The sequence below is a fragment of the Tupaia chinensis genome, unplaced genomic scaffold, assembly GCF_000334495.1.
Source record: "Tupaia chinensis unplaced genomic scaffold, TupChi_1.0 Scaffold000178_1, whole genome shotgun sequence".
Lineage (NCBI taxonomy): Eukaryota > Metazoa > Chordata > Mammalia > Scandentia > Tupaiidae > Tupaia > Tupaia belangeri.
In genome coordinates, this window is record NW_006159653.1 from 2,440,937 (window position 1) to 2,466,048 (window position 25,112).

At 50.2% G+C, this 25,112-nt stretch overlaps 1 protein-coding gene across 1 annotated transcript in view; it reads left to right on the forward strand.

Moving 5' to 3' along the window:
• The first annotated feature begins 3,413 nt into the window (after positions 1-3,413).
• The window catches only part of PDPK1 (3-phosphoinositide dependent protein kinase 1), a 46,072-nt gene continuing 24,373 nt past the window's right edge, over positions 3,414-25,112 (forward strand). Inside the window, exons 1-6 of the mRNA XM_014587042.2 lie at positions 3,414-3,678; positions 8,763-8,805; positions 9,022-9,159; positions 14,075-14,219; positions 14,732-14,829; positions 21,525-21,600. Coding sequence (XP_014442528.1) covers positions 3,469-3,678; positions 8,763-8,805; positions 9,022-9,159; positions 14,075-14,219; positions 14,732-14,829; positions 21,525-21,600 — 710 coding nt within the window. The 5' untranslated portion in view covers positions 3,414-3,468. The remainder of the gene's footprint in view (positions 3,679-8,762; positions 8,806-9,021; positions 9,160-14,074; positions 14,220-14,731; positions 14,830-21,524; positions 21,601-25,112) is intronic.

The following is a 25,112-nucleotide window of genomic DNA, read 5'->3' on the forward strand; positions in this document are numbered from 1 at the left end:
GGGCTGCATAGTATTCCACTAAGTATATATGCCTGTGTTTTTGGGTCACTTCTCTGTAAGCAAGTAGGCTGTTTTAAGCTTTTCTGGAATGCCAGAGCTGCAGTGGAATATTTTACAAATGTGACTTTCAAGTACTGTGGCCTCACTCCCTTGGCTGAGTTTCTGGAGGGAGTCAAAGGATGGTTACTAAAGGGTTGAGTGTATGGGGAGTACCTGCTGGTTTCTGCACTGCTCTGTTCTTCCTCTCAGTTTGTTACAGTGTGTGTACACTCACTGGAGAGAACAGAGAGAGAAAGAGAGAGAAATCACCCCTGCCCTCAGGATGACCACTCTCTAGTTCTTTTTTCCTTCATTCTCTCAGGATTTCAGGCATGCATGTACACATGCCTGGCATGTTTTTCAAGTCACTGTTTCTGGGACTCGAACTGTGCCATCAGCCATGTGGCATCCAGTTGCCTTAACTACTGTTCCACAGGCTGGTGCAGTGTCTGCTGTGTTCTCAGGGTTTAACCTAATGGACTTCTACATCTAATTTTTTTTTTTCTTTTTATCATAGGGTCTATGTGCTCCCCAGACAGAAACAGAGAGAGATAGAGAGGAAAAGTGAGAAATCACCCCACCCCCTTTACTCCATCTCTCTATCCCGTCAGAAGTTTGGGCACACATGCCTGGTGTGTTTTTCAAATCAACGGGTCCAGGAACTGTGCTATCAGCCATGTGGGACCCAGTTCCCTTAACCACTAGACTGCAAGGCTGGCCTGGCTTCTTTATAATTTTATACATATTTTTATACCATGCCTCGAATTGTGACTAACCTGGCAGAGCTATAAGAAACAGAGGCCTGTGCCCTCCTGGCTGTGGTGCAGGTCCAAAATTTTTGATAGTGACTCCTTGATTGGGAGGGGGTGAGTTATGGCTTCTAAGGTGACCTCACCTGAGCCCAGTGGCCTGACTGGCCTTTCACGTGGTGTGGAGGCTCCTGTGCTGCCCTGTGGCCGCCCAGGCACACACCCACTCCTGCCGTCTGCCACCTCCTTCTCCACACACCCTTGTGTTTGGGCCCCTGGCCAACCTGTCTGAATGGGCCTCTGGGATCTCAGGATGAGCATCTCTGTTGGCCCTTCTGTTTGGTAGCTGAGCTCCGCCCCACCACACTGTGGGGCCATGTGCCTACCTGGCTTTCCTGTTCTTGGTGCAATTTCCACTCTGGTTTCTAGGGTTCCTTGGTGTGTACCCTTACCTGTTTATGTACAGAGTGAAAACCTTGTGTGTCTTTTTAATTTGTCAGAGGGTATATGCATGTGTGCTAGCCAGAGAGAGAGAGTGAACAAGCACCCCACATGGGGAATGGTCGCACCACAATCCCTTCTCCATTTCTCTGTTCCATTGGGATTTGGGGCATGCACGTATATGGACCCAGAGAGTTTCTGAAGCTACTCGGTCTGGGAATCAAACTGTGTGGTCAGCCAGGTCAGATACAGCCACCTTTACCACCAGGCCACATGCTGGCCCATTGTCTGTCCTTTGTAAACATACGTATAATCAAAGGGACCAATAGATGGCATAATGGTTACATTGCGGGACTCTAGTCCGCGGTTCGGTCTGGTCCCAGCGGCTTAAATTCAAGTGGGTCATGTGTGAGTATATGCCCAAAATCCTGAGAGGAGAATGGAGGAGAAAGGACTGCAGCTTGGCCATCCTCCCTGGGGAGTGATTTCTCGCTTCCTGTTTCTGTCTTTTTCTGTCTTTCTGGCGAGCACACGCACCCTACAGCAAAAACCTCTTAAAAACAAAACCAAGAAAGCATACATACATTGAAAGAAACAGCTTCATATGTCCATACTCTCTTATTTATTTAAATCAAACTAACCATCCAATTATATTCAGCCTTTGCTATTATAATACTGGTAACACTTTTTACTACTTCTTTTTTTATGAGAGATTTTTGCTATAGGGGGTCCCACTTTTTACCACTTTTGTGAGTCATTACAGACTCATGACTTTTTGCAGTTTTGGCTTATTCTCATGAATATGTTTTTTGTGTTTAAAGGGTCACAATTTGAGCCCATCCATGTCCTGGTGGGTAAGGCAGCTGGATCCTACATGGCTGGCTATTCAGTTAGGATCCCAGACACAGTTCCTTGACAAACATGTTGAACACACGTGCATGTGTGTCTAAAATCCTGCCAGGAGGGAGAAATGGAGAAGGGACTGCAGCGTGACAATGCCCCATATGGGGTTGTTTCCTCACTCTTTTTCTAGCAAGTGTACACACCCTCTGGCAATTTTTTTAAAAGGCACAATTTGGCCAATGACAACCCTTTTGGACCTTTTCTCTGCTCTTTGTCCTGCCACAGACAGACGACAAGGCCCCCAGGTTTCAGGCCTAGCTTGGACTCCAGCCCGTTCTGACACATGGAGTCATATGTGCTCCTGATTCGTTTAATTCATTTTGTGTCCTTGTACTGCAGTCTGATGAGGGGCTTGCGTCAGTGTCTGGAATACGCAGGGTCAGATCTGGAGGCGGGTTCTCATGGCCAGGTACGACTCTTGCTCATTGCTGGTGGAGCTGTGAGCAATAGGACCTTTCTGAGGGCCCGTGTGTCATCGACAGCTGTGCTGCAGTCGCTTTGTTAACAGTCACCCATCACCTTCCAGAAACACTTGAGCAGCAGCATGGTTTCCAGTGCACCCGTGTCGTGTGAGCCGTGGGCTCACCACAGCCTTGCCAGCCTTGGGTTGTGTTGTGAGCACACTCAGTCAGCTCCCTTGTATACTCACTCCTCTAATCAACAACATGCAGCACTCTCTGGTTGCTTTAATTTGGCCTCGGTTGGAAACCAATTGGAGTTGCGGTGGATGTCAGGGAGAGGGTAAGGCTGGAGCTGAAGGAGGGATACTGTTCTTCTTTTTTTTTTTTAATTTTTTTTTTTAGGTTTTTGCCAAAGGGATACTGTTCTTTTTTTTTTTTTTTAATCTTTTTTTTTTTTTGGAGAGGTTTTTTGCTATAGGGCATGTGCACTCGCCAGAGAGAGAGAGACATAGAGACAGAAAACGAGAAATCCCCCCTGGGGGTATGGTCACGCCGCAATCCCTTCTCCTCCATTCTCCTCTCGGGATCTTGGGCACGCACGCGCCCGGCGTGAGTTTTAAGCCACTGGGTCCGGGATGCGACCCGCGGTCACCTACGTAGGAGTCCAACGACATAGCCATTACGCTAACTGCTGATTCCCAAGGAGGGATGCTGTTCTATGGAGTGGCGGGTAGGACTGAGCAGGGAGGACCCTGGGGGGGAGAGTGTGTCTGATGGTCCGGCTCTCCTTGGGTGAGTTCCCAGATCATCCAGATGCAGTGCGTACCTTTGGGAAAGTCCTTCTGTTGAGTCTTACGAGCTTCTCCTCTGTCCTCCAGTATGACGCCGTTCCCATTCAGCCCAGCGTGGTGTTATGTTCCTGCCCATCTCCATCAATGGTGAGGACCCAGACTGAGTCCAGCGTGGCCCCTGGTGTTCCCAGTGGTGGCAGCAGGCAGGGCCCCACCATGGATGGCACCACGGCTGAAACCCGGCCTGGTACCAGCTCCCTGCAACACGCTGCCCCACCGCCACCACAGCCTCGGAAGAAACGCCCTGAAGACTTCAAGTTTGGGAAAATTCTTGGCGAAGGCTCTTTTTCAACAGTGAGTATATGCTTTTGCCATTTGTCACATGGACAGGTTTCTTTGGAGAACAGACCTTCTGCGAGGTCTGAGTCAAGAGACCTGCACTAGGCCACATACTTCCCAGAAGCTCATTGCCTGCTGTAAGGGCCACAGGCAGATCATGTGAAAGGCGTGACTGAAATACTCAATTGATTTTGGAGAGGAAAGCTTAAAAAACTCCTTGATGTTTTAAGTTTTTTTTTCCCTCCCTCTTAAATGCAGTTAATTCCATTGTGACCTGACCTTAGCAAGTTATTTTTGCGTCCTTGTATCTCACGGGCAAGGCCCTGGGAAACTTTTCTAAGATTCTTTAGATTGAAAGCTACTATATCAGCATTGTATCTCTACAGGTTTTGAAACACCTAATGATCTTTTATTTTCTGGGTATTTTTGTTCTTGTTTTTTTAAAGTAAATGAGACAGTCTACCCTGGACATTTGTTAGAGGGGTAGCCTCCAGATTTCTCGTGTTCTTACTTCCATAAACAGAAATATTGGTTCCAGTCCTGTCAGTGATGCTCATGGGAACCCTCTTTGCCCCTAAAATACAGCTTACTTATATTCGCAGCATCATTCTCTCCCCCCTCCCCCTGGCAAGTTGCTAGAGTGCACATATATTCGTTGGGGAGAGAGACAAAGGGAAAGTGAGAAAGCCTGGGTTGCCCATGCCACAATCCCTAATCCCTAATCCCTTCTTCTCCATTCTTATGTCAGGATTTTGGGCATGCATACTCACTTACCTGGCGTGTTTTTTAAGTCAGGTCCAGGACTTGAATTGCACAGTTGGCCGTGTGGGATCTAGCTGCCCTAACCACTAATCCTCTGGCTGGCCCCAGCTAACATCTTATTTTAATTAACATAAACTTTTGCTGCCCTTAAACTTTTTTTTTTTTTAATTTAATAGGTTTTTGCCATAGTGCACATATACTCAGTGAGAATTCTCCCCCCCCCCCAGAAGGGATTGGCACACCACAATCTTGTCTCTTTCTAGAATTTTGGGCACATATGCACACACACCTGGTGTGATCTTTAAGCCGCCAGGTCTGGGACTTGAACTGTGGTTGACCTTGTGGGAATCCAGGACCTTAACCACCATGTTGCCTGTTGGCCTTGCTGTCCTTAAAGGGTTTTTTTTTTTTTTTTTAATAATTACTTTATTTAACTTCATTCATTCATTCATTCATTCTTTTTTTTAAAAGAATTACTTTATTTAACTTTACTTATCCATTTATTCACTTTTAATTTGACCAGAGAAAGGGAGAGAGGGAGAGGAAATGAGAAAGCAAGCCATGTCAACAGGTCAGGGACTCAAACCATGGTTGGCCATGTGGGCATCCAGCGCCCTTAACTACCACGCCACCTGTTGGCCCCCATTCATTCATTCATTTATTTATTTTAATTTGACCAGAGAGGGACACAGTGAGTGAGTGAGTGAGAGAGAGAGAGAGAAAGTGAGAAAGCAATGCATTAGGTCCAGAACCCGAACCATAGCCAGGCATGTGGGAATCCAGCTCTCTTCTTCACCACACCACCTGCCAGCCCTGCCCTTAAACTTTTAATTTAGATTTATCTTTTTTGTTATATTTTGGTGGTTTTTTTTTTTTTTTTTTTTAGAGGTTTTTGCTATAGGGTGCATGTGCTTGCCAGAAAGAGACAGAGAGACAGAAAGTGAGAAATTACCCCCCAGGGGGATGGCCATGCCGCAATCCCTTCTCCTTCATTCTCTTCCTGGAATCTTAGGCACGCATGCACACGTGCCCGGTGTGAGTTTCAAGCCACCAGGTCTGGGACACAAACCGCGGTTGACTACATGGGAGTCCAGCGACATAGCCATTATGCTAACTGCTGGTCCCGTTGTTTTGTTTTGTTTTTAGAATATTTTATTTAACTATTTATTTATTTAGTTAGTTAGTTTTAATTTGACCGGAGAGGGACAGAGTAAGTGGGGGAGGGAGTGAGAAAGCAAGCCATCAGATCCAGGACTTGAACTGCATTCGGCCATGGGAGTCCAGTACCCTTAACCACTATACCACCTGCCAGCCCCAAATTTAACTTTTTTTTAGAGAGAGATTTTTGCTATAGGGCGTGTCTGCTTGCTGGAGTGACAGACAGAGACAGAGAAACAGAAAGTGAAAAATCACCCACAGGGGAGTAACATGACCACACCATGATATCCTCTCTTTTATTCTTTTCTCAGGATCTTGGGCACACATGCACATGCACCTGGTATGAGTTCAAGTCACCAGGTCTGTGACTCGAACCATGGATTGGCTATGTGGGAGTCCAGTAACATAACCATTATGCCATCTGCTGGTCCCTTAATTTAGATTTACTAGCATTTTTTTTTAATTGTTTGGGCTTTAAAATTTTTTTTTTTAGGTTTTTGCTATAGGGCACGTGTACTCATGGGAGAGAGACAGAGAGGGAATATGAGAAATCACCCCATTTCTCACTTTGGGGGTGACCATACCCAATCCCCTCTCTCCGTTCTCCTCTTGAGACTCTGGGCACACTCACGTGCACATGTGCCCAGTGTGATTTTCAAGCTGCCAGGTCCAGGATATGAACTACAGAGTTGGCCATGGGAATCCAGTGCCTTATCTACCACACTACCTGCCATCCTACCTACCAGCGCCTTATTAGCGACTTCTGTGAAAGAATTTTATTTATAAAAGGATTGTGCCTTCAGGAAAAAGACTTGTCAGCCCCAAGAACATTGCCCAGAATTTCTGGAGCTCAGCTTCCTCTAGAGAGAAGCAGCACTAATTTTAAAAGAATTGTGGGCATTTTACATGGTTCTTGGGGTAGTCCAATAAAAGAGGAAGTCTCTTTTCTTTTTTTTTTTTAAAGAATTTTTTTTTTAACTTTTTAATTTTTTTTTATTCATTTATTTATTTTCAATTTGGTCAGAGGGGAACAGAGTGAAAGAGAGAGAAAGCGAGAAAGCAAGCCACCGTGTCCGGGACTTGAACTGTGGTTGGCCATGTGGGAGTCCAGTGTCCTTAATCACCATACCACCTGCTGGCTCCACTGTCTCTCTTTTTTCAGTTTTATTTCTTTCTGCTTGTCCTGACTGGAAAATGAAGACTTCTCTGTGAAATTGCCCACGTGCTTATGTCTCCACAGTGGGAGGTGGGCACCAGCCTGACTGTGCATTGCAGTCGGCATTCTTGTTATCCCTATGCCTTTTTGAACCCATGCTAGGAGGTGCATGGGAAATGCCAGAGGCCGGAGGCTCCTTCCTGGGCCTGTTTGAGATCTGTAGCCCTGGATCTCAAATCCTGTGTGGCATCTTCAGTTCTTTCTCCCCATTCCTGAAATGGGACCAAATACTGTTACATTCCCAGGGAGTTTGGAAAGTGAAGGATCACAGCATGGCAGAACTGGCACTGGTGTAGGTGAGTGGGAAGGGCTCTGAGGACAGTTGGAATATCCAGGTTAGCCCTGTCAGTGCCCCGGCTGACGTGGAGGGACATGTCACCTTTCTCGGGAACCAGACAACTCCTGCTTCCTGTAGGAAGCCTGCTTGTGAAATGCTGACTCTAGGTAACTAAAGTTACGTAAGAGCTCCTAAGAAAGGAGCCCGGTAAATGTCAGTACTCTCATAGCCCCTTCTGCCTGTGCATGTGGCTACCATGTGCTCTTGTGAAGAAACGTACTGTTGCATGACTGTGTAATCTAGACATGGAAGTCCTGCCTCTCCCACTCCCCTCGCTGACCAGAGGCTGAGCACTGTCCGCACATGCTCTGTCCCTCTGGAAAGGTCTTTGTGACTACTCCACCTGAGCACATAGGCTCTGACCACTTTCTTCTTGATAATTGCAGGGTATCTGTCACTTGGCACTCTTCTGATATCACTTCCTAGGAGTCCTGTGGACAGTGCTGTCATGGGAATAATTCAAAACCAAGGCCAGCTGAACTGGCCCGTACCTCTCAAAGGCCCTCCCACCAGGCCCAGGGGAGTCACGAAGCCTTTCATCTGCTCCCTGGTCCTCAGGCTGTTTCTCTGTGGAGGTCTTAGGAGACATGGCTGTGCCTGCTGGAGGCAGTGTGGCCTCTTGTGGCAAAGCTGCCTCTGGCACCCTGCCTACACTGTGGGCCCAGTAAGCGTTTCCAGGGTGGTACCTTGAGTGTGTCCAGGGCTGTCATGCCTGTGCAGTGTCAGGGACCAGGATGCTGTCTCAGAGCACATAGCCCTAGAGTGGAGCATAAGGCTCAGGCGAACTGGGGGAGGACCCGGGCGTGGGGTGGGGACAGACTCACAGGGTGTCTGAGAAGGCGTTTGCTCTGGGGGCAGACTTCCAGGAGGCCTCTCTGCAGGCCACAAAAGTGTTTTTAGTTCCCTGTGCCCTTCATAGCCATGCCCTGTACTTACTCATCAAATGAACTATATAGTGACAGTTGCTGGAAAAAGCTCTGATTCAGGGTGGCTTTTTACAGTGGATATATACTAGCAAGTCATTTTTTCAGAAGTTTTTTTTTTTTTTTTTTGGAGAAGTTTTTGCTATAGGGCGCGTGCGCTCGCCAGACAGACAGAGGCAGAAAGCGAGAAATCACCCCCCAGGGGGGATGGCCACAGTGCAATCCCTTCTCCATTCTCCTCTCGGGATCTTGGGCACACACGCACATGCGCCCGGTGTGAGTTTAAGCCACCGGGTCTGGCTCGAACTGCAGTCGACTACATGGGAGTCCAGCGACATAGCCGTTACGCTAACTGCTGGTCCCCAGAAGTTGTTTTTGAAGAAATTCCCATTGTTTCTTGCTGCTTCCTACCGTTTACAAAGGGTACGTTGTCTAAGAAGTTCACGAATTTACACTTTGACGGCACCATGAAGACAATTGGCAGCTGATCAAGAGCCACGCAGAGTTGTGTGTGTTTGCTGCTAACTATTAGGGTACAGAGCTGGGCTTTCAGCTCTGCTTGCTAGTACGGGAGCAAACATTTTTCTTCCAGTGTAAGGAAACCTTCAAGCATGGGAGGCCTGGGCAGTGCTGCAGAGTGACTTGTCAAACTCTGTGCTTCTTGTCATTACATTGTGTTTTTTACCTTTTCCTCTCAAACCAGGTGGTCCTGGCTCGAGAACTGGCAACCTCCAGAGAGTATGCTAGTAAGTAGCACTGGGGAGCTGTGTGTGGTGTGCAGGGCAGCTTGCATGCCTGGGCCTGGCGGATCTCTGCTGATTGAGGCTGTGGGACACTGCTGACCTCGCAGACTGTGAGGCTGGCCTGTGTGGTTTTGAAAATGGTAACTTACACCTTTATGAGTTGTCTTTAGTGTTTTTACTGTTACTGATTGTAGTAACCCACTTTTCTCTCACCTAAAGTTAAAATCCTGGAAAAGCGTCACATTATAAAAGAGAACAAGGTCCCCTATGTAACCAGAGAGCGAGACGTGATGTCACGGCTGGATCACCCTTTCTTTGTTAAGCTTTACTTCACTTTTCAGGATGATGAGAAGCTATGTATCCTTTGCATGGTCAGATCACACCCTCACCCTTCCATTAGAATCATGGCCCTATGGGTCCATGCCCCTGCTGTTCTGGGGCCCCTGGGGCTGTTGGGAGCACAGGGCCTGCTGAGGCTCAGGGTACAAGAAGGTACCCTGAGGGAAGTCCTTCAGACAGTTTTTGAGGTTTTTATTTATACATATATAAACTTTGTACTTAAAAGATTACTGTTTTTGGGACCAGCAGGTGGTGTGGTGGTTAAGGCACTGGACACTCTGACATGGTTGACCATGTTCAAGTCTCAGACCTGGTGGCTTGCTTTCTCCCCCCCCCCCCCCTCTCTCTGTGTCTCTCTCTGGTCAATTAAAACAATTAAAATAAATTAATGAATAAATTAAGTTAAATTAAAAAATTTAAATCTTCATTAGAAAATGTTACTGTTTTTTATTTTTATTTTTTTAAGAGTTTTTTGCCTTAGGGTGTGTGTGCTCGCTGAAAAGAGAAGGAGACAGAGACAGTGAGAGGGAAAGTGAGAAATCACCCCCCAGCAGAGATAGCCATGCTACAATCCCTTCTCTTCCATTCTCCTGGGAGCTTGGGCACACGTACATGCGTAATTTTCAAGCAGGACTTTAAACCGCTATGCCAGCTACTGGCCCTTGCTGTTTATTATTTTAATCCCATGGATGCTGGACATTTATGCAAAGGCCTTTCCTCATACCTGCTATGCAACGTCCTTAAGTATCTCCTAGGTGTCTGCCTGAGAAGGGGTCTCAGTGCCTGGAGGGGAATTGGCATCTCTCTACCCTCTGGTCTCAGGGTGGGGGTTTGTCTGGACTCGGCCCCTGAGAAGTCCAGCTGGTGGCCCACAGGAGCCTGCTGCCCTCCTCTGTGTGTCCAAGGGCATGTCTGACCACCTGCCCTGCTCCCCAGGTCTGGCCCACTGGCCTCTCACCAGGGTCACCCTTGCTCCCTTGACCTTTCATCTAAGCTCTGGGCACTGTCTTTTCCCTTTCTGAACACCTGTCAAGGAATCAGGGAGGCAGGGCCTGGGGAGTTAGGTAGTGCTCGACTTGGCCCCCATCCACCCTGGGTGGGGTCCTCCGTGTAGAGACTGCCCTACCCTGACACACATTGTTTGGTTGTCAGAGGACATCCTTGCTTGCTAGTGGGATGTGGTCATGCTACCATTCCTCCACCTGCATTCATCAGTATGTTAAGCGTACTTGCACACAACAGGCCTCAGTGTGTTCCTCAAGTTGCTGGGGCCAAACCTGAGCCCCAGTTGGTAGTGTGGGACCGGCTCCTATGACTACTGCCCTATGGGGCAGCCCTGTGCTCCTGCCTTTTTTTTTTTTTTTTTTTTTTTTTTTTTAATTTGCGAGAGAGCATGTGTGCTTGCCAGACAGAAGGAAGTGAGAAAACACCCTCTAGGAGGAATGGTCACTCCACAGTCCCTCCTCTTCCATTCTCCTTTTGGGATTTCGGGCATATGTTCATGTACCCAGTGTGTTTTTTAAGCTGTTGAGTCTGGGACTCAAACTGCACAGTCGGGCATGTGGAACCCAGGTCTTCCAACCACCATGCCACCAGCTGGCCACATGATCCCACTTTTAATACCTTATTTTATCTCCTCCATCTGCCAAGAAATCTACTTATTATTTTGCTTTTTTTTTTTGCTATAGGGCATGTGTGCTTGCCAGAAAGAGAGAGAAGAGAGACAGAGAGATAGAAAGTGAGAAATCAGCCTCCAGGGGCATGGCCACACCACAATCCCTTCTCCATTCTCCTCTCGGGATCTTGGGCACATACTCACACACGCCTGGCATGAGTTTAAGCCACCACATCCGGGACTTGTACTGTGGACGACTATATGGGAGTCCAGCGACATAGCCATTAGGTCATCTGCTGGTCCCATTATTTCACGTATTTAGATGAACTTTTTTTTAAAGTTTATTTTCTCTGCCAGTGAGAGCAAGAGTATGCATGTGCACAGGAGCCACCTCGTTAGGGTCTCCACAGATCATGGTCCACCCCAGCCACAGCCACCCCAGATCATGGGGTGCATCTGCCTGACACACTCGGGGAGGTCTCTGGACTTGGACTGGGAACCTTCCTGTGAAGGGGACTGACAGAGCATCATTTTTTGCCATCACACCATCTGGCCCCATAGTACTGTGTTGCATGAGTGAGGGGCATGTTGGCCCATGAGGCAAATGGGTCACATGCATCCTTGGTGGGGGAGGTAGATGTGCACAGAACACGGGAGTGTCACCAGCTTTGCCAGCCCTGTGTGCTTTTCCCAGGAGCTGTGAAGACTTGTAAAGGGGCGAGTCTGGGTGTTAGAGTCCAGGAGTCCTGTGATCTGAGGAGAAGTCTGGGTGCAAGGGCAAAAGCTATGCAGCCTGGGGGTGGCTAGTGCAGTGGCCTGAAGCAAGAGTGAGAGGCAGTCAGCCCTGGGGTTTGCTCTAACTGAATGTTCGCAGTCCATGGTGGCAGGACAGGTCTGGGGCAGTGACAGCTTGGGTGGGAGGTGATGGGGCCAGTGGCTCCAGCCTGGTGTGCTGTAGTGTCTGTTATGGAGCCAGAGGTGCTGGACAAGGCAGCTGGCACTGGCCGGCAGAGACCAAGGGCTGTGAGGTAGCTGCCAACAGAGGAGAAAGGGTAGCCTGCAGGTTGGGTTTGCCAGCCACATGGAAGACGGCCTAGCCAGGAAAGGTCTGAGGATGGGGCCCAGGTTCTCCCCCCGTCCCCAAGATATTGGTGCCAGGAGGGGCCCACCAGTGAGCTAGGAGGCCATGGGAAAAATGGTTTTCTTTTTTAAACAGTTATTTATTTATTTATTATTATTTTTCCTAATTTGATATAGGGCAAATTCTCTCATGAGAGAGAAAAAGTGAGAAAGTAAGCCACCAGGTCCAGGACTTGAACCACCCTATGTGGGAGTCCAGTGTCTTATTCACCATGCTACCTGCTGGATCCAACAAGTAGTTTTTGATTGAGGGTGCCAGTCACCTGGCCAGATAGTGCCAAGCAGGCAAGTGTGTGGGGCCTGGGGCCTGGCCAGTAGGTGCCCTGTACAAATTGTTGATAATGGACAGACAGTTTCCTGGGAGAAGGTTGAAGAAAGAGTGAGAAGTTAGGAAGTAGAGACCGCACAGAGAGCTGATTCTCGGGGGTTCTGCTTATAGAGGAACCATGGAATGGACCAGTAGCTGAGGGAATGCAGCCCAGGGAAGGGTTTGTTGGTGATGTGTTTAGGTCTCATTGGGTCATGCCTCCTGTCCCCCAGCATCTCCCATCCCTGCCTCTGTCCTTGCCATGCAGCCGGCTCTACAATGGCTGCCGTCAGGGGCCCTGTACTGCACGCCTCAGGTTTTCTCACCTCATACTGCTTCACCGCTCCCCACAGGGTGCCTGCTGAGGCCCCGCAGGACTGCCCTGCTCTGAGCCTGGTTTCTTGGGCTTCCTGCAGAGCCCTGGACATCATTCCTTGGTGCACGGCTGTGCCTTTGTCTTCTCCCAGGGACAGGGTCCAGACTGGAGCAGGTGGCCTTACTAAGGCTGAGTTCCAGATGGACTGGCCAGAGTAGTGGGGCACAGGTCTCTCTGTCCAGTGGCCCAGTCACATGTGATCATTAAGGCAAGTTCCAAAGCCTCAGCATGTCACGAGGGCTCACTCATTCCCACAGGAGTGAGACCCAGGAACTTCTGCCCTAGACGGAACCCTTGGCTACATTGTGTCGAGAAAGGAGGAGGATGAGCCTCTACGTGGAGAATGCCCAGGTTGTCCTCCCACAGGCCGTGATTCCTAGTGGGGAGAGAAGCTAGCTCTGGGCTGGTGAGGTGAGGCTGCCTCACCTACCAGTGCTGGCTATGGCCCAGAGCGGGTGGTGCCTGTGAGGGGGCTGTCCTGCTTCATGGGCCTTTGGCATGCCTTCTCTTGTGAGGGAGCAGGCCTAGCGGGTGAGGGCACCTGGCACAAACCCTTTGCATCCTTAGAAGAAGAGAGGCTGGCCTTCCCATTTCCATGTCCTATTAACCACGTCTGCACTGGGAGTAAGGAACTGAGTGGGCACAGAGGGGCCTGGAGGGCAGCTTTGGGCAGTGTTGGTTGTCAGTCCCCTCCGTCCTGGCTTGTCATGGCATGAAGCTTCAGGCTCCTTCCTTTGGCTGAATATGGAAGTGCCATGGCAAGCAGAAGCCCAAAGAGAGCAACCAGCCAGCCTGGCACCCTCCCTGCCTCTAGGGCCCCTGTTCAGGGCAGGTGAGGACTGGGCCCTGTGTCTTGGGCTTCCAGAGAAGAGAAATGCCTACACATTTCCAGTGGTAGACACCAGTGTCTGGTGTCTTGGGGGAACAGCTGCGCAAGCCACAAATCCTCATGGCAAAACACCCTGGTCTGATGCGCAGCACAGCCAGTGGTGTCTGAGGGGAGGAGAACTGTCCCTCAGGGCTCTTCCCAGCTCTGACTCCCAGACACGGGATGAGCTGAGAAGTTAGCTTTCCTCTCAGCCTTGGCCACAGAAACCGTAGTGAGGAGGAGGCTGCCAACACAGCGTGGGACACAGCCTGTCTGTCATGCCTGGCCCCGGTCTACCCTGGCCTTCCTCAGCAGCCTTCCTGTGGTTGGAGCCAATCGCAAGTGGTCTGTGCCTTTGGTAGGGGTTGCAGATTCATTTCACTGAGGCTACAAGGTCTTCTGAGGATTGATGCAGTCCCGAAGGTAGAGCGGGCATGAGGCCCCGTCCCCATTTTCCCAGGTTGTGTCCTTATGTTATTGGCAAGAGACTTGTAGAACCAGGACCAGGGGTTCCTACTGGACCGTGTGGCTAGGACCTGCCCACCACAGAATAAGACTCTATTTAAGAATGATTCTTTTTTTTTTTTTAGAATGATTTTCACCCTCTTCCTTAACTGTGATATTCAGATTTTGGCCTCAGTTATGCCAAAAATGGAGAACTACTTAAATACATTCGGAAAATTGGCTCGTTCGATGAGACGTGTACCCGATTTTATGCAGCCGAGATTGTGTCTGCTCTAGAGTACTTGCATGGCAAGGGCATCATTCACAGGTAACGGGGCGCCCTGGAGTGCCAGCAGGACGGGCCATTGCGAATCAGGCCCATGACCCTTCAGCTCATGAGCTGCACTTGGTGCCACATCACGCTCACTCTGGGCCAGTTCTGGCCGGCTTTACAGAGGGTGACATGGAGACCAGGGGCACTTCACATGGGGACCGAGAGCAGGCCAGAAGCTCTGGAACCCAGTGTGGATGTACTCACCTATTGCTGTCCCATCAAAATGGGTCAAGTATCCATTCCACGCTAACACTTTTCTCGGCTAGCTTCGAGCAATGCCTCCAGCCTTCGTGTGTGCTTGCTCCGGTCTCCTCACCATGACTTCCCTGATAAGGTCAAGAATTTGGCTGCGTTGTATGCAGTGATTTTTGTCCAGTGCAAACTTTAGACTTCTTAGTCGTTGGTCTGTAACTACTATGAGTGTCCGTCAGCTCAGCAGAATTCAGAGTATGTGATAATGCTGCTCTTCTAGTGTTCCATCTCACATGTAAACTCCACCTTTACAGGGACCTTAAGCCAGAAAACATCCTGTTAAATGAAGACATGCACATCCAGATCACAGATTTTGGAACAGCAAAAGTGTTATCTCCGGAGAGCAAACAAGGTGTGCATGAGTGTGACCCCGGCCCTGTGCTCACGGTGGGGAGCAGCACCTGAGATAGGTGTGGCAGTATGTCCTCACGTCAGTGACCGTGTCTGTGACACGTTTGCTGCTGGAAGCCAGCTCTGGGCTCCAGCAGTGCACCTGGTCCCGGGGAGGGCGGGAAGTGCTGCTGTCCTTGGTGTCCCAACTGGCTCTCACTCCCTAGCCATCTTCCTAGACTGCTGGGCACCATATTCCGGCCTCATCGCCCATTCTCGGGGCTCAGGCTGGTGCACTCAGCTCTCAGCTTCTCCTGCAGATACTCAGTGGCACCTGGGAGTTACTGTCCCTGCACTCCAGTGTCTTCCATGTGTCTATTTGTTCATCTGCCTGTCTGGGTTGGGCAGCTGCCTGTGGTGGCCCATACATGGGCTTAGTCTCTCTGACTTTTTAGCAAGACTCTGGAACAGTGCAGAGCAAGAGGAGGTTGGATCTGCCCATGCTCAAGTGCGGTGTGTAACTGCAAACCCTCCAAACCCACCCCTTAGCCACGGTCAGGAACCACGGCAGCTCCATGTCTGAGGAGGTGTTGCTGAGAGCCCACTTGAGTCAGAACAGTGATCTGGGTTGTCTTAGTGGTTTGGGGGCCTGTCACTGCCCTTCACGTGCTTGCTGAATGGAAGTCATATACTCTGGAGGGACAGAGAATGGCAGTTGAACTCCTGAAGGCCGTTCTAAGTCTGGGGTAGAGAAGGTAAAGCCTTTATAGTAAAGTCTAGGGAAAGCTGAAGTTGTCATGTAAGCTAGTAATGACCTCAAGGGGGCCCTTGGGTCCTTAGAGTGTGATTGTCAGAGCTGTCCAGACCAGGAGGCTGCTGTGGGGTCCTCTCTGTTCGTACTTGGGGTTCTGGGTGAGAGAGACCTCAATGGAGGTAGAGTTCAAGGGCATAGGTGTAGGTTGGTTGATAGATTCAGGCAGAAGCATCTACGCTGCTGCACCCACACTCGTCATGTGGGGAAGGGGGACTGTGAGTGCTGTGTGGCAGTTCTGGCCTTGCCCTGCAAACACGGCCGGCTGGCTCACAGTTGGGAGGGAGCACAGCTGCACGGAGAAGCAGTTTAGCAAAGCAAGTGTTTGGAATGCCACGTGGGTTTCAGTTCTTCGTTACTGACCCGACAGTCATCACCTCGGCGCCAGGCGGGTGCTGGCAGGTGCCTGTGGCGTGCTATCTGTTTACTTGCTGGTGTTTTCCAGCTCATGTTATCACACTGACTGCATGGTCATTTTTAAAATGTGTTTTAACAACTTTTTAAAAATTAAAAAATTTTTATTGCAAGAGGGTACATGCACATGCCAGAGAGACAGAGAAAGGGAGGAGAAAGCCTGCCCACCCACTCGGGGCATGGTCATGCTGCAGTCTCCTCCATTTCTCTGTTGTGTTGGGATTTGGGGCATGTATGCACAGCACCCACCCAGCATGTTTTTCTTGCCTCCAGGGCTGGGATTCAGACTGTGGTCAGCCATGTGGGACCCAGCTCCCTTAACTGTGCGGCCATGGGGCATGCCCTCTGCAGTCAATGAGGCACTAAGACTACATCTTGGAGAGCCTTGAAGCCACCACCGTTTGGGGACTAAAAACAAAACTCACAATCAAAGAAGAAACTTTTTTTTAAAAAAAATAATTATGTATTTAATTTCATTTATTCATTCATTTCATCACACAGAGAGAAAGAGAGAGAAAGAGAAAGCAAGCCACCAGGTCTGGGACTTGAACCATGGTTGGCCATGTAGGAGTATCCAGCGCCTTAACCACTATACCACCTGCTGGTCCCTGAAAAAAAATTTTAAAGAATTATTTTATTCAGTTTTATTTATTATTATTATTTTTTAATTTGGCCAGAGAGAGAGAGAAGGAAAGTGAGGAGACAAGCCACCGGTCTGAAACTCAAATTGTGGTCAGCCATGGGGGAGCCAGCACCTTAACCGTCACACCACCTGCTGGCCCCGAGGCTTGCTTTCTTCAGGTGGCTTAGTCCTGGTGCCCCTTGCTTCCCAATAACCTGGCCTCCTCCTTTTCGCCCACCAGGTGTGACGATGGGCAGCCTCCCGCCTGGAGCTGCACAGCACCCCAGGAGGCACTTCTTACATGCCCTGAAATCTTGACCTGTTGGATTCATTCTCACAGACTGTGGTCAGCCATGTGGGACCCAGCTCCCTTAACTGTGCGGCCATGGGGCATGCCCTCTGCAGTCAATGAGGCACTAAGACTACATCTTGGAGAGCCTTGAAGCCACCACCGTTTGGGGACTAAAAACAAAACTCACAATCAAAGAAGAAACTTTTTTTTAAAAAAAATAATTATGTATTTAATTTCATTTATTCATTCATTTCATCACACAGAGAGAAAGAGAGAGAAAGAGAAAGCAAGCCACCAGGTCTGGGACTTGAACCATGGTTGGCCATGTAGGAGTATCCAGCGCCTTAACCACTATACCACCTGCTGGTCCCTGAAAAAAAATTTTAAAGAATTATTTTATTCAGTTTTATTTATTATTATTATTTTTTAATTTGGCCAGAGAGAGAGAGAAGGAAAGTGAGGAGACAAGCCACCGGTCTGAAACTCAAATTGTGGTCAGCCATGGGGGAGCCAGCACCTTAACCGTCACACCACCTGCTGGCCCCGAGGCTTGCTTTCTTCAGGTGGCTTAGTCCTGGTGCCCCTTGCTTCCCAATAACCTGGCCTCCTCCTTTTCGCCCACCAGGTGTGACGATGGGCAGCCTCCCGCCTGGAGCTGCACAGCACCCCAGGAGGCACTTCTTACATGCCCTGAAATCTTGACCTGTTGGATTCATTCTCATTAAATAGTAACCACTGGTTGGAAATCCACTTTTTTTTTTTTTAGAAAAGCATGACCTTATCTTCAAGACAAAGGGGGACTAGGCAGGAACTTGGGCTGCCCAGGTTTCCTTGTTAGGGTCTATGAGCTGCTTACCGTCCCTGTCCTGCCTCATCTTGCCCAGAGACAAGTCCACCCTGTTCAAGGGGACAGCCGAGGTGGTGTGTGGCTGAGGCCTCACAGTCAGCCTTGGGAGTTGCCCAGCAAGGCTGTGCCCTGGGCCTCATTTATTCATGTAGGTTTGCTCAAGGGCTGGTATGTGGCATAGGGCTAGTGCTGTTGCCCTATAGTCACTTAAAAATACGAGACTTCAGGGCTGCCCTGTGGCACAGCAGTCACGTGCTGCTCAAGAGAAACCAGGTCCTGCCTGGCGACTGCAATCCAAGTCCCAGCTCACTCAGCCTGAGAATGCCGGGTGCTCATCTGAGTGCCTGAGGCTGGAGGACAGTGTGTGTGGGGGGAATCTTGAGCACGCATGCACACACGGCCCAGCATGAGTTTTAATCCACTGGGTTTGGGACTTGAACCACAGTCGACTACATGGCAGTCCAGTGATGTAACCATTATGCCATCTGCTTGTACCAAGTTTTAAGTGGTTTTAGTGGACTCCCCAGAACTTTTACATACAGTATCGTGTCATCTGTGATTAGAGCTAGTTTTACTTCTTTCCTTCCAACCTGGATGCTTTTTATTTTATTCTCTAATTGCTGTAGAGGCAAAGACTATAAGCAGTGACAAACAGCTGTGGGCAGAGTGGCTGTCCTTGTCTCGCTCCTGGTCCTGGGGAGCAATGTCAGCATCCTGAGTGTGGTGTCAGCGGGGGCTTCTGTGCTTACCCATTTTATCAGATTGAGGATGTTGCCTTCTCTGCCTGGTTTATTAAGTATTTTATCATGAAAAGGTGAAATTTCTTTTTCCATTTTTTGGAGAGGTTCTTTTTGCTATAGGGCGCATGCGCTCACCAGAAAGAGAGAGACAGAGAGACAGAAAGTGAGAAATCACCCCCTGGGTGGATGGCCACGCTGCAATCCCTTCTCCTCCCTTTTCCTCTTGGGATCTTGGGCACGCACGCACACGTGCCTGGTGTGAGTTGAAGCCACGGGGTCCAGGACTCAAACCGCGGTTGACTACATGGGAATCCAGCGACATTGCCATTACGCCAGCTGCTGGTCCCAAGGTGGTGGATTTTGTCAGAAGCCTTTTCTATGTCTGTTGAGATGATCACGTGGGGTGTTTTGGTCCTTTATTCCAGCGATGTGATAGAAATCACTGATTTTTGTTTGTTGGACTGATCTCATGCTTGTGGGCAAATCCCCTTGGCTGTGGTTGGCACTTGGCTCTTTCTATGTGTGGCTGCATTTGGTTTTCCAGTCTGTGTCCACCGGGCAGTCGCATTTGTGCAGTGTGTTCCCTGCACTCTGTGTGGGTTTGTGGGTAACATGGCAGCCTATGTTCCTGACTTTGGAGACTGTGGTGTCTTCTGGGTTCATGGTCCTCCAAGCCCTCCCTCCCCGCAGGCTTCTCCATGTCTGACTCAGATTGGTGGTTCTCAGAGCACCCGTGGGCCAGGATATTGCACGCTTTCTTTGAGCCGCTTTGAGGGTGGAGACACCCCTGGAGCCTAACCGTCCCTGCCTCCACAGCCTCTCCAGGATGCTGTTGCGCCATCACTGATGAGAGGGCCAGCAGTGGCCCATGACTGGCTCGGGCCTGAGTTTCTAGTGACTGGAGAATGTCCCCATCAGCTAATCGCTAAGCTTCCAGAGAAGTTCCAGAACCACCTCAGGGTTTTCCCTGACGCCGGACAGGAGAGGATTCCAGACTTTAACTCGCCTTACCTTCAGTGACAAACGTAGGCTGCAGATACCGTGTTGCTGGGCGAGAGCGCAGGACATTCGTGTCTGCTAACAGCCGTCAGAGCCTCGACCTCCAGGTCATGCCCTGACTACTGCAGAGTCAAGAGTGCTGCTACATCTTGTTGTGTAGTACATTAATAAACAGACTCCTGTATCACCACTCACAAATCTATATATGTGCTTTTAATTTTAAAAGTGTTTGCTTATTTTTAGAGATAGCATCTTGCCACATTTCTCAGGCTGGCCTCAAACTTGTGATCCTCAGCTTCCTGAGAAGCAGGGACTGTAGGTGTACGTCACCATGCCTGGCTTGTTTCAGTATATTGATATTTATCATTGTTTTTCTTTATATTCTTATGTAGTCTATGCATCGAGAACATTATTTCAGGATAGTATCTTCTTTTTAACACTCTAGGGGAGTCTTCTGTCTCTGGGTTAACGAGCGACTGTGTCCACACGGTGGCTCTGCATGTCCCCAGGGGCTTGGAGATACCTTTAGAAAGGTGAGCACAGACGGAAAGGAGGGCAGGCTGGGAAGACAGGGCAGGGGTGCAGGAGTTGCTGAGTTGGGCCAGGAGGACAGAGCTAGGCAGAACAGCGAATGGTGGGAGGGTGGGGCCCCTGCCAGGTGTTCACTCTCCAGAGCTGGGCCATGAGGGATGCATGTCCTTTCAGATTCCGTGTTGTGCCAAAGGTAAACACAGACGGCCTGAGTGGTGGTATTCCTAGGGATCTGCAGGGGGTCCAGAACAACCCTCCGTACCATGGTCTGGGGGCTCGAGTCCCTTCTGTAAAACCGTGTGGTGCAGTGGACCTCTGGGTCCACGAATCCACATGTGTGCACATGCAGGGCTGGCCATGTTGATCCTGCAGGACTGAATCAAACCGGGGGTCATACACACCTTCCACGTGGAATCCTGTTGTAGACCATCTGAGTAATCGCATGTAAAGAGTAGGAATCACAGAGGTGCTGGTTAAAGGAGAGAGAGGAACTGAGCAGGGAGGTGAGGTGTGGAAGGTGACCTGTGCCGCCCCGCCCGCCCTCGGGCTCTTCCCCAGCTGCACCACCTTGAAGGATCAGGTGCTGTGACTGGAACTGCTGGGTTGGCGCAGGCCTGGCCTGTTCTTTGTGACTTTTTGTGCTTATTGGAAAATTGCCCCCCAAAGTCTATCCTTTTATGGCCCCACCGTAGTATGTCTGCCCCCTCAGGCCCTTGCTGGCGCTCTTTCTGCTTGCTCTCTTCCGTCTGTTTTCCTTGGTGCACTTGGTAGCCTATGGCTTCACTTTGCATTTCTTTGGTCTGGGCCTGGCTGGATGACCTTGCTGGTTTCGGGCTCCTAGTTTGACTCTCTTTCCTCTCTGGTCTTGGCTTCTATCAGGGTCCTGTGGGGTAGAGATGCTGCCATGGGATCTTCAAGTAAAAGGCCTTTACTGACAGAGCTGTGGGCAAGACTGAGGGACCAGGGGCTGCTTGGCCAGGGCCGGCGTCCTTGGGGCTGCCAGAGTGACACGAGATCTGCCAGGCCAACTCTATCATCTAGCTGGAGAAGCCCAAGGGTAGGGGAGGCCACTGGGCTAGAGGCTTACGTCTCACTCCTCTGGTGGGCCCTCCCTCGGCTGGTGAGTGTGTGCCAGTGTGTGTTGTGCCCACCACACACGTGGGCACCACTGGCCAGCAGGCACCAAAGTACCAGGACCCAGTCCTCCTGCGGCTGTGTCTGGGGTGGTGCTGCGGAGGAGGGGGGCAGCATCCCAGGGGTCAGGCAGGCATCACAGAGCAGGTGATCTTCAGCCAGCCTGGGGGTGCCTGGACGAGCCTCTCTCAGGTGACCTCAGCTTCTGTCTGCCGTGACCCTGATTACCCTTGACTTCTCAGTGAGCAACCCCCAGCCGTGGCTGCCTCAGGCCTCAGTGGGTCTTGTCTCAGCCTGACCTTTTCTCTCTCTGCCTCCTCTCCTCAGCCAGGGCCAACTCGTTCGTGGGGACAGCACAGTACGTCTCTCCAGAGCTGCTCACGGAGAAGTCAGCTTGTAAGAGGTAATCACTGCATCCCGGCCGGGCTCCCCTTCTCTCTGAGGTGGCTGTGAGCTTCTTCCTGAGGAGTTCGTACTCAAGAGGAGGACTTTGGGGTCCTCAAGTGGGGCACATGTGTGGAGGAAGGCAGCTAGCACTCTTCCACAGCTGCTGCTGCACCGTCAGTTACCCCTCCCCGTCAGGCCTTGGTTGTGGTTGGAGAGTTGGTCTTGTTCCTTTAGGGGCAGCTGTTCATGGGCGGCACGTGACTGCTGCACCTGTGGTGCCCAGGGGTCGTGGTTGCTGCTTCTGTCTGGGCGAAGGGCAGGGAAGCCTGGCGATGCACCGGCCAGGGTCACAGGATGTGTGGAAGGGGAGGAAAGGGGAGGTTTCCAGCCAGGCTGGGGATTCTCAGAGATGGAGCTGGGTCTTGGTTGTGGCCTCAGTTGTGAAAATTAGAAGTGCAGGTGGGTGCAGGGGACATGGGGGCTGGTGCTGGCCCCAGGGACAGTTCTGTTTGTAAGATTGAGAAGGCTTCACCTGTAGGGCAGCCTTCCACTGACAGCAGGAGAGCTGATGAGCAGGAGTGGGGAGAAGTCTGCGCTGCTGCTCGGGTGAGCGTTTGGCGGGTGGAGACAAGTTACTAGGCTCTGGGGTTTCAAAATGTGGGTAGCAGTTACTTTCAGGTGATGACAAGTTCTGTGGATTGAAAATGTGGCTTCATATCTTTCTGCCTTGGACCAAATGCTGCCCAGCGCTGCTGCTGGGTGCCCTGGGTGCTGCTCGGCACTGCTGCTAGATGTTGGTGGTGCCCCAGGTGCTGCTCAGTGCTCCTGCTGGGTGCTGTTTAGTGATAGTGCTGGGTGCTGCTGCTCAGTGTTGTTTGGTGCTGCTGCTTAATGGCACTGCTGGGTACTGCTTCGTGACACTGCTGAGTGCTGCAGTGTGGTGCTGAGTGCTGCCCAGTGTCGTGGGGCTGCCCAGTGCTGCCCAGTGCCGTGGGGCTGCCCAGTGCTATACTTGTCTCTGGTGCTCAGTCCCTTTGTGAGTAGACAAGATCATGGGAGTCGCGCAGCAGCGGCATCCCTCTCTGGCAGTTTATAAGGTGCCTCCTTCCAGAAGTGCTGCTGGTGAGTGAACGGGTGGAGTGGCGCTGGGACGGCAGCTCTGTGCCTCTGAGCTGACAGTTTTAGAAGCACTCTGTGGGATGGGGCCATCGGCACAGGCATAGCAGGGATGGAATGGTGCTCTGAAACATTAAACTTAGGCATCTCGGTAATCTCTGTTTTTGTTTTAAAATTACCAGTGGTCAAACGTGCTTGCCAGAGAGAAAGAGACAGAAGGGCGAGAGCACCCCCGGCGCGGTGGGGTCATACCACAGTCTCTCCCCACTTCGCTACCCTGTTGGGATTTCGGGCACATACGGACACACCTGTGCTGAGCAGCACCCAGGGGCACCCAGCAGCAGCACTCATGCTTTTCAAGCTGCCAGGGCTGGCATTTGAACCATGGTCAGTCTTGTGGATCTGGCTCCCTTAACCAGTGCACTATAGGGCCAGCCCTTTTTTCTTGTTGTCGTCTACCCTTATTCAGTTATCATACTCAGTCCAGATGCTGAGTCCTTACCATGGCTAGACCCTGTTCTAGGTCGGAGGTGCCCACCAGTGGCAGTTCTGCAACAGGGGACATTGGGCTGTGTCTGGACTCAGTTTTGAGGTGTCACAATTTGGGACTAGGGGTGCTTACCGTAGCATATGCTGGGCAGGGTTCAGGGATGCCGCTCAGTGCCCTGCAGTGCAGAGGGCCACCCCATGGCAGAGAATGTGCCACAGTTGAGGCTGAGAAGCCCCCAGGGTGGCAGGTGTGATCTGCCAGAGTTTCAGGGTGTGCGTTACCACTGAAGAACTGGCTCTGCCTTTTTACTTGAGGGGGGGCGGCGCTCTGGCACTGATGGGGAACAGCCCAGTTGTATACATTCATGTACAGGGTCCCTTCTTCTGTGTAAAATGTGGGGGTGCACATCCATGTTTGTCTGTGTGTGCATTTCAAGTTCTCTATAAGGACATATAAAAGATGGGTAACAGTGATTGTGTGTGGGGCTATGAGAAAGGCATCCCTGTACAAATTATGATTTTAAAAGTGATGGGGCCGGCAGGTGGCATGGTGGTTAAAGGTTTTGGACTCCTACATGGCTGACTGCGCTTCGAGTCCCAGACCTGGTGGCTTGCTTTCTTGCTTTTCCTCTCTTTCTCTGTCTCTCTCATCAGTTAAAATGAATAAATAAAGTTAAGTAAGATAATTCTTTATTTTTTAATTTTTATTTATTTATTTTTTGAAGAGGTTTTCGCTATAGGACGTGTGCGCTCGCCAGACAGACAGACAGACAGAGTCATAGAGACAGAAAGCGAGAAATCACCCCCCAGGGGGGATGGTCACACTGCAATCTCTTCTCCTCCATTCTCCTCTCGGGATCTTGGACACGCACGCACACACGCCCGGCGTGAGTTTTAAGCCACCGGGTCCGGGACGCAAACCACGGTCGACTACGTGGGAGTCCAGCGACACAGCCATTACGCTAACTGCTGGTTCCCAAGTAAGATAATTCTTTAAAAAAAAAAGTAAGTGATCCCTATTTACCATAAAGAGTTTACGGCCAGTAGCGTGATGACCCCTGTTGCTGTCTCTCTCTCCCTCTCGCTCTCTCACACATGCACACATATGCTATCGATCAAAAAAACGTTTAAGTGCTTAAGGGAATAATTTTGAATTCTCTTTCTTGTTTTTAATGATAGCATATGCATAAGGGAGAGAGACCCTCTTGAAGGTACTTCCTGCCCCTTTGTGCGTGCACATGCTATCATGAATAAAACTTTCTTTTTTTCTTTTTAATTTTTTGCTGTTTGCTCTAGGGCATGTACACTCACAAGAGAAAGATAGGGTAGGGTGGGGTGAGAAAGCACCCACCCAGGGGAGATGGCCACGCCTCAGTCCCTTCTCCTCCATTCTTCTCTTGGGGTTTTGGGCATGCATGCACACATTCCGATGTGATTTTCAAGCTGTAAGATTTGGGCCAGCCATGTACGATCCAGTGTCTTAACTGCCACTCCACCCGCCGACCCATAGTAAATAAAACTTTTTAAAACATTGTTTCCATGAACTTTCCAGATACGTTATACTGACTTCTCCCTTTATTTCTCATTGTTTTTTTTTTTTTTTTAAGAGGTTTTTGCTATAGGGCACACACGCTCGCCAGAAAGACAGAGAGAGGTAGACAGAAAGCGAGAAATCATCCCCCCTATGGGGTATGGCCACACTGCAATCTCTTTTCCATTCTTCTCTCTGGATCTTGGGCACACGTGGCGTGAGTTTAAGCTGCAGGGTCCGGGACTCAAACCATGGTCGGCTACATGGGAGTCTAACAACATAGCCATTACGCCAACTGCTGGTCCCAATTTCTCATTGTATTTTTAATAAAACGTACATTCTGAAATGCTCCCTGCTAGCCCTTTGTAATGGAAGCCCCTCCCCACTGCCCC